The sequence below is a fragment of the Acanthisitta chloris genome, unplaced genomic scaffold (assembly GCF_000695815.1).
Source record: "Acanthisitta chloris isolate BGI_N310 unplaced genomic scaffold, ASM69581v1 scaffold22138, whole genome shotgun sequence".
NCBI lineage: Eukaryota > Metazoa > Chordata > Aves > Passeriformes > Acanthisittidae > Acanthisitta > Acanthisitta chloris.
In genome coordinates, this window is record NW_008689120.1 from 120430 (window position 1) to 131644 (window position 11215).

General features: G+C 43.6%; 1 protein-coding gene across 1 annotated transcript in view; it reads right to left on the reverse strand.

Annotated features, from left to right (window-relative positions):
* The window catches only part of PAPPA (pregnancy-associated plasma protein A, pappalysin 1), a 179508-nt gene that overhangs the window by 114989 nt on the left and 53304 nt on the right, over positions 1–11215 (reverse strand). Inside the window, exons 3-5 of the mRNA XM_009081311.1 lie at positions 10039–10184; positions 4737–5030; positions 250–442 (exon numbers count right to left, since the gene is read on the reverse strand). Of these exons, the coding sequence (XP_009079559.1) occupies positions 250–442; positions 4737–5030; positions 10039–10184 (633 nt within the window). The remainder of the gene's footprint in view (positions 1–249; positions 443–4736; positions 5031–10038; positions 10185–11215) is intronic.

The window sequence follows — 11215 nt, forward strand, 5'->3', positions numbered from 1 at the left end:
CCTCCTGTAACATATGGAAAAAGATTTGCCCTTTACATGGCAAATCAATGGCCTTCAACTGAGTGCTACAGGCTGAGAAAGGAAGAGCAGAAAACAGATCAATAACCTCCTCAGTACGAACCAATTTAGGAAAGAGCCTTAACCCAGACTGAGCACAGCACATGATCCAGCTGAGCTCCTGGAGTGGGGCCCCTGTTTCTTCCCTTCCCATTCAATTCAGCACGAGAGTACAGAGCAGCACATGATCACCTTTCAAAGAAGTGTCCATCAATGGGTGGAAACCACTCCAGGGTGACAGAGGTGGAGGTCCGAGCCACAATCTGTGGGGCAATTGCAACAGGAGCTGGTTTCTTCGTGGGCTGCCAGCTCTGATAGACAAGGTCCAGGTAGCAGTGCATCCTGGCCACTTGGTTGGGAGTGAAGGAGTCGGTGCAGTCATCATCTGGAATTAAAACAGAAGCCACATCAGCCATGTGGAATATGAGGTGAGACCAAGAGAAAGAATTACGACCTGGTGAACGAGATGAGGTGAGAGCAAGAGAAAGAATTACGACCTGGTGAACAGCAGCTTCTTGGAAGGGCTGGAACGGGCTCTCACAGCACTCAAAAGTTAATGGTGTATGAAGAAATTAGTACAGACATCACTTGGGGAGGCAGGTGAAAGGAAACAACAGTAAGAAAGAAAAAAAAAAAATCAATAAGCATTCCCTCCCTCTGACCCGGGAGACACCTGAAGCACCTGGAGATCATCCCTAGATGAGACAGACACACACAGAAGTGAGGAAACAGAAATCTTAACTGCAGCACCTTCTGGTTACAATTGGGTCTACCACTGGACCTCTGGCCTTAGAAGAATTTCATGTCTAAAATAACACCTCTGATAAAGGGTGAAAGGGCAAAGGTTGGTTAGTGTCAGGGTGAAGCACTGACTGGGATTCGTGCAAACTGTGGGCAACAGACTTTGTCTGATTTCTTAGGTGAAAACAACAGTGAGTTGTAAAAATACTTAATTTTTGTAAGTTCTCAAATTTTCTAATAAACAAATAAAAAAGTTGTGAAAGATCATTTTAAAACATCATTGCAAACACTGATTAAAATGTAAGTTTTTGGTGCAGTAAAATACTTCGATTCTATCAGAGCTCTCCCTAATGACCACTATGATTCTAACCCCTTTCTGAACTTTTCACAAACATTTTTTGATATTTCACATTTCTTTCTAATTCAAAATGGAGAAATAACTGTGCTGGATGATTTCCCATAAATATCCATTTCTCATTTCATCTTGTTTTCCTCAAACATGATTTGGCAACAAGAACACATCTAGTGCCCTCTGAACACCATACAACTTTACAACTACAATGCCCCAGAGAAGCAGAAAATTGCTGTTTCTCTATTGTGCAGATCACAGAGGGAATAAATATGTTGTGCAAAGTCACTCAGAAAAGCTGTGCTGAGGAACTTGATGTTAGCACTTGAACCATTTTTCTGGTACTCTTCCCATCAGATGAAAAGCTCTTGAAAACACAGAGTGTTTCTTCACATGTGCCTGCAGAGTTCCCAGTCCAGCACAGCTCGGTCCCAGCTGGGACCTGTGCACATTGCAGCAATACAAACAACAATGACAGTTCTGCACAGGTCAAGTAAAACACTTCTCTGGGAAGATGCAGGTCACCCAAGGCTGCTCGGAGAGTCGCGTGTGTTCAGCAGTTCAATATTGTTAACAGCATCACTAGATACTCTGATGTTTTCAAGTCTGTGCCCTGTGGTACTCAAGAGGAGCAAAAGAAGATGAATTGGTTCTAAAGAGAAATGTGTATTTGCTGGCTTAATTTAAAACCTGACCACATCTTCCCAGAGATGCAAGGAAAAGGAGACAGCTCTGGTTGGGATCCTGCTCACACTCCAGCCCCAGCCCCAGCCCCATCACAGCAAGGACAAGTCAGTTCACACGTTCTCCTGAGTCTCTCCTAATTCCACTGAGCAGTGCCCCTGCTCTGATCAAACATGCACAGCAGATAGACAGACACCACCAGCTTGATAATATCTACAAATCCCTGTGGGTATGCAAAAAGCTGCTTTAATATGACATCTCTGGATTTCCTCAATAATTATCGATGGTCTACCCCTGAGCAGGCTGTAAAAGCCATAAATATTCTTCACGGAAGCACAGGAGGAGACAAAGGCCCTTAATAGCCATCATAAAGGAACAATAAAATATATATAGGACAAAGCAGTGAGACAATGGCACAGGAGAAAGATGACCTGCATTCTCAATCTGTTTAAACATCAGCACAGGCTGTGTCCTGGGGGAGGGGAAGGGAGGAGAGCAGAGGGAGAAAGGTGCTTCACTCAATCTGAAGAAAGGTTTAGGATCCTCAGCTAAAGCAATGATTAGAGAAATCCAATACTTTTCTGGGATGGTTACTGCAATGGAATTCAAAGGCAGAATTCCTAGTGATTTCATGAAAAGTCATGTAAAAGAGTAACTTATCTTTTATTTGGGAACACCGTGGCTATTTGGACTTGTAAAAATAATTTACAAGTCCAATTTCTCACACTACTTAATCTTCTGGACATTGTAACTTGTTATTCCAGGGAAATAAAAGTTACCCAATAAGTCAGGGCTTTGCTCAGAGCTGGGGGTCACTGGACAGATGGATGTTAGACAGGGACAGACAGACAAAGACAATATGCTCAAACTGCACACAAGCAGCCAAACAGAAAGGAAAGAAAGGCAATGTTTACAGCCCCATGACCTCAACCTACATGTTTCAAAGGTATTTTGACAGCAATTTGATATCCTGATATATTTTTATTCCACTGGCAACAACAGAAAAACAAACAGATTCATGCATGAGCTCTAGAGATATCTATCATGTAGCTTCACTTAATTTTTCAAGAGGGGGAAATAAAAAGGTTTCAGCTCAGAACACCAGCACACATGTAGCTCCCAGGAGCAGATTGGTATCTCTGTGGTCTGCCTCTGTCTCTGCTCTCGAGTCAGTTGGCAAGGGAAGTTCTCTTTGGAAGAAGAGACCTCAGCATTTTGAAAGAAGCACACTCCACCCTTCGTCACATACACACAAGCAGATTTGAGGGAGGGATATTGTCATCTGGAGTGGCCCTGACTTATCTGTGTGATGTTACCAGGAGGCTGTATCAGGCAGTCAGGCTCCCTGCCCTACCACAGGCACCACAGTGCAGAGCATGCTGAGGAGCTGGCTCAGTGTGCTTGTCCCTGAAAACACCCTCTAAACAAACAGAAAAATAGAGAGAAAACTAAGCATCACTTTTAGCTACTGCCATGAAGGACATAAAAGCATTTCTGTTATAAATCATTTCAATCTGTGCCCCAGATGACATTAAACACTTTGCTTCTCTACAGTTTTATTACAGAATAAGCACTCCTGTGACCTTTTGAGTGGGCAATCTGTGGTTTTGCTTGGAGTATAAAGGTGCCCTTCAGTGGCTGTAAGTATGTTGGTCACCTTTAAAATGTTGTTGATGCTGTCAGCTCACTGTCATAGACCTTCACCACAGCTAGACCCTGTGACCCAAAATAAGGGGAAATAAAAGCCAAGGTATCCCCTGTTCTTTCTGGGAAATAACAAGAGGATCCTTCAACTCCCCTTGAACTTCCAGAGGTGCAGCAAGGACCCCACCACAGACTCATCTGATGGGTCAGGGTCACAGGAGCTCATACCCTCCCTGTGTCATCCTCTGTTGGTATGAGTGCCAAGACCAGGCACTCCTGGGCATCCCAGCAGTGCCTGCAGGGTTATAGTCACAACATCAGCATTTCCTTAAGGGGTTTATTCCTCTTCAGAGCCTTCAGCTGCACTCCCAGTACAAACCAGCACAGCACACTAGTAGTCCTTGCTCAGGTGCAATTACAGAATCACAGAATTGAAGAGTTGGCATGGACCTTACAGATCATCTAGTCCCAACCCCTGCCCTGGGCAGGGACACCTCCTCACTAGAGCAGGTTGCTCAAGGCTCATCCAGCCTGGCCTTGAACACTGCCAGGGCTGGGGCAGCCACCACATCCCTGGGCAACCTGCACCAGTGTCTCACCACTCAGAGTAAAAAACTTTTTTTTCACATCTAACCTAGACTTTCCCTCCTTCAGTTTGAACCCAATCTCAGTATTCACAGTCTAAGGATGAGACTTGGATGTGAGTGATCCTAGCTGAACCACAGTGCCTCTATATCAAACCTGAACATGACATTTCAACAGACACCTGGAGGCTCAAGCAGTGTCTCATTAGTTGCCCACCTATCATAGGTTTATTCTGCAGTCTTTGTATCAATATCAATCTGACATTCAGTATCTCCTTGGAAGAGGGTAAACAATCTGTGAAGTTGGGTTTTCCAAGGAAGATCTCATAGATCAGCCATCCAGATTCCAGGGAAATAAGGTGTCAAATTTGCTGTAGAGCCTTTAGAAGCTGTTTTCTTAATGCTTATCTCATTTTTTCCCTCCCCCAAACTTTCTGCCTGGTCTTCACATGAAATTATTCAATGCTGGGGAAAACTGGGAGAAGAGAAAAGGAGAAGTGGAAGGGATTCCTGAGGCCATAAAGTCTGGTCCCTCATCAAGCCTGGTCCTAGACCTATGGACACACTCAGCACAAAGTCACACATGAAATGGACTGTAGAAATCAGAGGTAATACCACAATTCTTTGTTCTTGCCCAACCACAGACACCCCCAACAAGCTAAGGAAACCCCAAGTACCTGCATAGCTCATGAAGTTACTGAATGGTGTGTTTAGGAAACTGTGAAAACCACACGTGTCATTGCCAGGTCCAGGATCCCCACACAGCTTGTGCTTAGGAGCAGGATTGGTGTCACTGCAGAGGTCTCCAGTCTCAAAGGAGGGCTCAGTTTCCATGCACGGGTCGCTGCAGGAGAGGATCTCGGAGATTCCCCGGAAGACGTGATAGAGCCCCAGGCTGTGCCCAATTTCATGGATCATTGTGTGTGTGTGGCCAGGGATTCCATAGAAGGAGGGATTCAGCACAATGCCACCTGCAAAGGGAAAAGAGAATAGCTTCTAGGTTTGTCTTGTCTTCCTCAGAACAGCAAGAGAAAGGGAAAGAACACAAGCCTAAGGGCAGATCCACTGGCAGTTCACTGGATTCTCTGTAGAACAGACAGGTTCTTACACAATCAGGCACATTTCCTGCACAGCAAGGTGTAATCTCCCCTTTAATCTGGGACTCCAAGGATAATAGAATCATAGAATCAACCGGGTTGGAAAAGACCTCCAAGATCATCAAGTCCAACCCTCCTGTGGTCACCAGACCATGGCACAAAGTGCCACATCCAGTCTCAGCTTGAAAACCTCCAGGGATGGGGAATCCACCACCTCCCTGGGCAGCACATTCCAATGCCTGAGCACTCTCTCTGGAAAAAATCTCTTCCTAATCTCCAACCTAACCCTCCCCTGGCAGAGCTTGAGTCTGTGCCCTCTTGTCCTGCTGCTGGTTGCCTGGGAGAAGAGACCAACCCCCACCTGACTCCAACCTCCTGTCAGGGAGTTGCAGAGGGTGATGAGGTCTCCCCTGAGCCTCCTCTTCTCCAGGCTGAACACCCCCAGCTCCCTCAGCCTCTCCTCATGCCACTTGTGCTCCAGTCCCTTCACCAGCCTCGTTGCTCTTCTCTGGACCTGCTCCAGCCCCTCAATGTCCCTCCTGAGCTGAGGGACCAGAGCTGAGCACAGGATTCAAGGTGTGGCCTCACCAGCACCAAGTCCAGGGGCAAAATCACCTCCTGGTCCTGTACAAAGCCCAATGTCCTAAACCAAAGCTACAGTGACAATTGGGTCTTCGAACTGAATATGCTCAATTTGTTAACTTAGAGGAAAGTCCTGCATCCAGTTACCTCATGCTATGCAATATCAAATAATTTCATGTGCTTAAAGAGAGTGATTCTGTCCAGACAAGTGCAAGCAACATATTTGATACCAAGAGTCAAACAGAATATACCTGGAGCCCTCACTGTATATTATTCCACAAGTTAAAGATATGAGAGAAGTCTATTCAGTTCTGAAATGCCCTGAAAACTGCAGAAGGTTGCAGCAATATTTGCAAACTAATAGCTGGACAAAGACAACAGAGTACACCCAAGGCTGGAACAGTTTTTCAGGGTGTTGTGTAGACAGCTTTGAAGTAACTGTCAGAAAGACACACTGTTCATATACTCAGACAAGCCTGGTTTGATCTGAACTGCACAGTCCACTAATGAATATGCATAAGTCTAATGTGTCAAAAAAATATCAGACCCTGGAATGTGATAATTCTAAAAGAACCTCATGGTTGTTAACCATGTGCAAAGCAAACTAATGATGGGGGGGTTGTTGTATGAGTTATGGGATGTGTAAATAAACAAGTGGCAAATTAGTGAGGCTTTAGAGTATATTGAATTAATCATAAGAATTATATTTTTAGCTCAGTTAGATATAGCTTTGGATTTATGATATGCTTCATATTTTCTTTATTTAGCTTGTTGAGCTCGAGTTTTTCAAGCCTTGTATTTAAAAATGTGTATACTGCCTACCCTGAGAAGAGGAGTCTGCTCTGTAAAAGTTATGGTGGGAATATAAATCTTGGACATGGTACACTAATAATTTAGTGACAATGAGGAGAGAAAAGATTTTGGCAGGGGGAACTTTATCAGTGACTGTAGTGCAGGAAAGATGAGATCACCAGGTTCTGATGCACCATAGACTCTTCCTTTCCATCTGCCTGGAGACTTGATTGTAATAACCATGAAATTAGAGGGCAATAAGACCACGAAGATCTTAAGAAGTCATCTAAATTCCACTCTCAAACAACACAGAATCAAGTAGGTCTATACCATCCCTCACACATACTGGCCTAACACCTCTTTACACCCCCTGATGACATGACTGCCCCAGCAATCAGTGTCAGCACTCAGCATCCTTACAGCTGCAAGGATTTAACTCACATCTAATCTGAATTGATTTTTTGGCAATTGAAGTTCATGACTTCAAGCCCTGCCTCACACGGATATGAAGAGCAGAAGATTCTCCTCCCCTTTCATCAGCTTTTATGAGATTGTCATCATCCTCACTTTAGGCTCTTTTCCTTCAGTCTGAATAACTGTAATCCCTTCAACCTTTCCTTGGAGCTCAACCCTTTTTCTAGACCTCCCTGACTGCTGTTCTCCTTTGATTTTCCCAGTTGCCTCATGTTTTCCTCCAAGAACAGTGTCCAAATACAAACAGTACTCCAGATGAAATTTTATCAGTGCTGAAGCTAGAGGAAGGAGAATTTCAGATGTCCTAAAGGGACACAGGTATAAACAGCAAGAAAACATTTTCCCTTTAAGCATGGCCACAAGTGACTACATGCACAGGGTGGAAAGGAGTCCCATGGGCATATATAAGTACATATAGAGTATTAAAAAAGAACAGAATAATTAAATGCAGATGCAAAGGAATGCAGCATCATGTCTATCATGCCACATGTAGCATCTGCACATCCTTTTCATAGCATTGAACTGTTACTTAGACTCGTTCTCCACAATCCCAATTAATTATATACAGACCTAGCAGTATGTAGTGCCACAATATCCCCATACTCCTTGTATCCCACTCTCCCTCTCTATACAATACATCCTCTCCTTCCTCTGGAGCTCAGTCTCTACCCAGGTGGAGCCATTTACACCCAGAGTTCCCTGGTATATTTTGTGGGAGTCTCTATCCCAAAGATAATTCCAGAGTTTGTTTCCCAGTGGTAGGAGGAGTACTGGTGAAATTCCTCAGCAGGATGTGCCTTCAATAAAGGCTGGGGAAAATGTTCAGGCATTGGAGATCCCTGAGGCAGCTGGAGGGGGAGATTTTATTTTTGCCTTTGTTGAAAATTTATATTTTTCACAGCTGTCAAGAATCTAAATCAATTGCAGTTTTACAGAAAAGATAAACTCCCTCACCCAGACAATCTCTATCCCAGCCTTTAGATCTGCACCACAGGACATATTTCATATTTTTTATTAAGTACATATTGGATTTATAGAAGAGAGTAAAAAAGATTAAAGATGAATTCTTACAAACCAAGCCCAGGTCTGGGAGGGCTATTATGACAGGAAATTATGAGCATTATTTATTTATTTTCTACTTTTTTTTTTTTCCCATGGCAAGTCAACTTTAATCTGTTGTCTAATGTCTTTTTTTTTTTTTTTCCTTGTGAGATCATTTTTTGGTCAATGAACTCTGTCAATACTCTGTAGGAGCTGAATTTAAATTGTTTTGCTCTGGCATGATGCTGACAATTAGCTTAACGAAGTGACAGAAGAACTCATCAGGGCTTTGGGTGAGCCCCAACGCTCTTGCAGAAGGTTCTTCTTGGTGCTTTGGAGCTCTTCTCTTGTTCTCTGCTCCCACCCATGGCAAGGCCAAGGGAAATTGTTAAAATACTCATTTAGGGAAGGCTCAGCTATATTGCAGCCTTATCCCACCCCAGCAGTGGCACTAGGGCTAGTGTTTCCCACCACAACCCACACTGGTGCACAATCAGAAGCAAACAGAGTTACTGTGGGGCTAGAGCTGGAGTAGAGGGTTCCAGCAGTCCAAAATGATAGGAATCACATCAGAATGTCTCCTGGCCAAGACTGGGATTATGGTGTATCTTGATTTTGCCAGATGTTGCCTTGGGGAATGATCACTAGTGGGTATTTACAGCATCTCCTTGTTTGGGTGCTCCCAGTAGGAGTCCATGGAGATGAGGCTGTAGGCAAAGTCAGAGTGGAAGTGGCTTCACTTCCAGCTGAGCTCAGCAGGAGATGAGATGTGTGTCAGTGCCAGGCCTTGGGAAGGGAAGTTTGTTCACACTCCTTCCAGAGCAGCTGCAGAGCTGGATGCTGCAATAGGACATTTACTAACTGAAGGAGAGCAGCCAGTTCCCACTGCTTGGTGTGACCATGGTGCCTCACTGCTATGGAGACAGGTGACTATAAAGGCATGTTAACATCTAGGTTTTGGAGTATTTTTGAGCATGGAAAAGCCTCTCTGACTGATGGCTACAGCTCTACTCTCACTGGATGTTTAAGGATAATAAACATCATATTTTGCTCTCTTCTTTGACGTTTACATTTACTGTATCTGTTTTATTTAGCTCAACATGGGATAATATAAACTGTCTGAAACATCCTTTCATAAAGGCTGAACTTGGCTGAAATTGGACTTCAATTCTAGCCTAGGAAGGTCTGGACAAGCTGGAGAAATATCTGGAAAACCTATGAGAATTCCTGCCCATATAAGATGACCAGATCAGGTTTGCAGCCTGAAGGAGGTTTGTGCAGTTAAGAGAAGCACATACAGACTCAGTCAGTGCCTTCTGAACATTTTTGAGGCTCCTCTGACATTTTGCAAGGAACACAGGTCCAGTGGCACTGCAGGTGGCAATGAGTCATTTGGGAGGTTGCAGAGCTTTGTCTGGATCCCTGGGTTCCAGCAGCCACACTCAGCAACCTGGTTATGAAACACACAGGGCAATCTGCAGGGTAGTGAACTCTTTCCAGTTCCACTCAACTGAACATTAGAAATACAATCTCTCAGCAGTTTCCTCTTTTGCATATTGGTGGAGAAAAATAGCAGCTGATTTTAACTATAGTCCGTGAGGAAAGTTAATGGAATACTTAGTAATGAACTAAGGATCAGAATGTAAGAGGCTAAGGTTAAGGATTCACTTCTGTCTCCCATCCCCACAACTATCCCCCAAACTTCTTTGCAAAGTGCTTCCATGGAGTGAATGCCCTGTAAAGTAGCTTCACTTAAAAGGTGAAATACTTTCAGCTTGACATCATCTACAAATACCATAATATGCTTTGGGTTTATAACCTAATATTTTCCTGGTTGTGAGCCAGTATCTGGGAATCGTGAAATACTTTTTTTCCCCTGACTATATATTAGAGGAATGATAAGAAATCAGAACAGAGCTTAACGCATATTTGTCTTTCCTTCTTAGTGCCTCAAAAGAATGCTTTAAAAAGAAGAAACATCTTTATCACTCACCTAGATGCATCAAGGCTTCTTTGTCCCAGGGCCAAGTTGCCACTCCAGCCAGCTCTTCCTCAGAGGAATTGGCAAAGAAGATGTTGAGGTGTGTGGATCCATCCAGTTTGAGTATGTTCTTCAGTTCATTGACATCTAAGTAGGCTCTGGAGAAAAACAAAACCATTTTTTTTCGAAAGGTGACACGAAAGCAACAAAATATTGAAGAAGTGCTGCAATCCAGGCAAAGAGTTTAGAATATCCTGTGTATCAATCACCTGAAATACTTTTAATAACCCACTCCCAAACTCCGATTACTTTGCATTCATATAGTGAATCTCATCTAAGACTTCAGGCCATTGATTAACTAAGGCCACAAAATCCAAGGTAAATACATAAAGCTGTCCACATTCTTAAGATAAGTATAGGAATCTATTTATTATGAAGGTAATTAACCAAGTATTATGGTCAGTAAATCTTTTTACACCAGCAGTTGCCTCGCACATTTCCTCTAAGCTGTTTGTTATTATTACCTCTAATTTTCCTTCACAATAATAACAAGTTTCACATCCTCAGGTTGGCACAGCAACCAACACCAGCTCACAGAGTTATTGTTCAGCACCAGTGGCAGTCACTAGTGGTGCATCTAACCCCAACATGCTGTGGCTGGTTGGGAATTGCTGCTTTCAGCCAGCAGAGTCGTGCCAAGAGGTCCATGGTACTGTACCATGACATACATTCCTAAGGCTCCTTAGGTCTTCCCAGGGTGAGCTGTGTTTCTTCTCAGCTTTTGGGATGTCTGGAAGTTACAGAGAAATCTGCTTGCAGGCAAGTAAAACCAATCCCTTAAGATTGATGGCTGTTGGAAGTACTTTTTGCATTCCTTTAAAGGTGTAGAGTTTGTCCATACTGGAATACAGGAGCTACTTGCCAACACGTGTACCGTGGTGCCACACTACTTTCAGCAGCACTAGGATGCTCTAACTCACAGTAAAGCTCAAGAAAGTGAAACATGAGAGGTTGGTTCTCTGTCTCTAGCTCACACTGCCTTTTGATATGAAGCGTGATAACAGAAAAACTAGAGGAGGGATACATTGTACTGTCTTCATTTGACAGGTGGAAACAACAGAGAGAGCAATCACACTGAGTCAAGCACGGTTGACTAGCCTGTACAGAAATGACACCATCATGGTGTTCA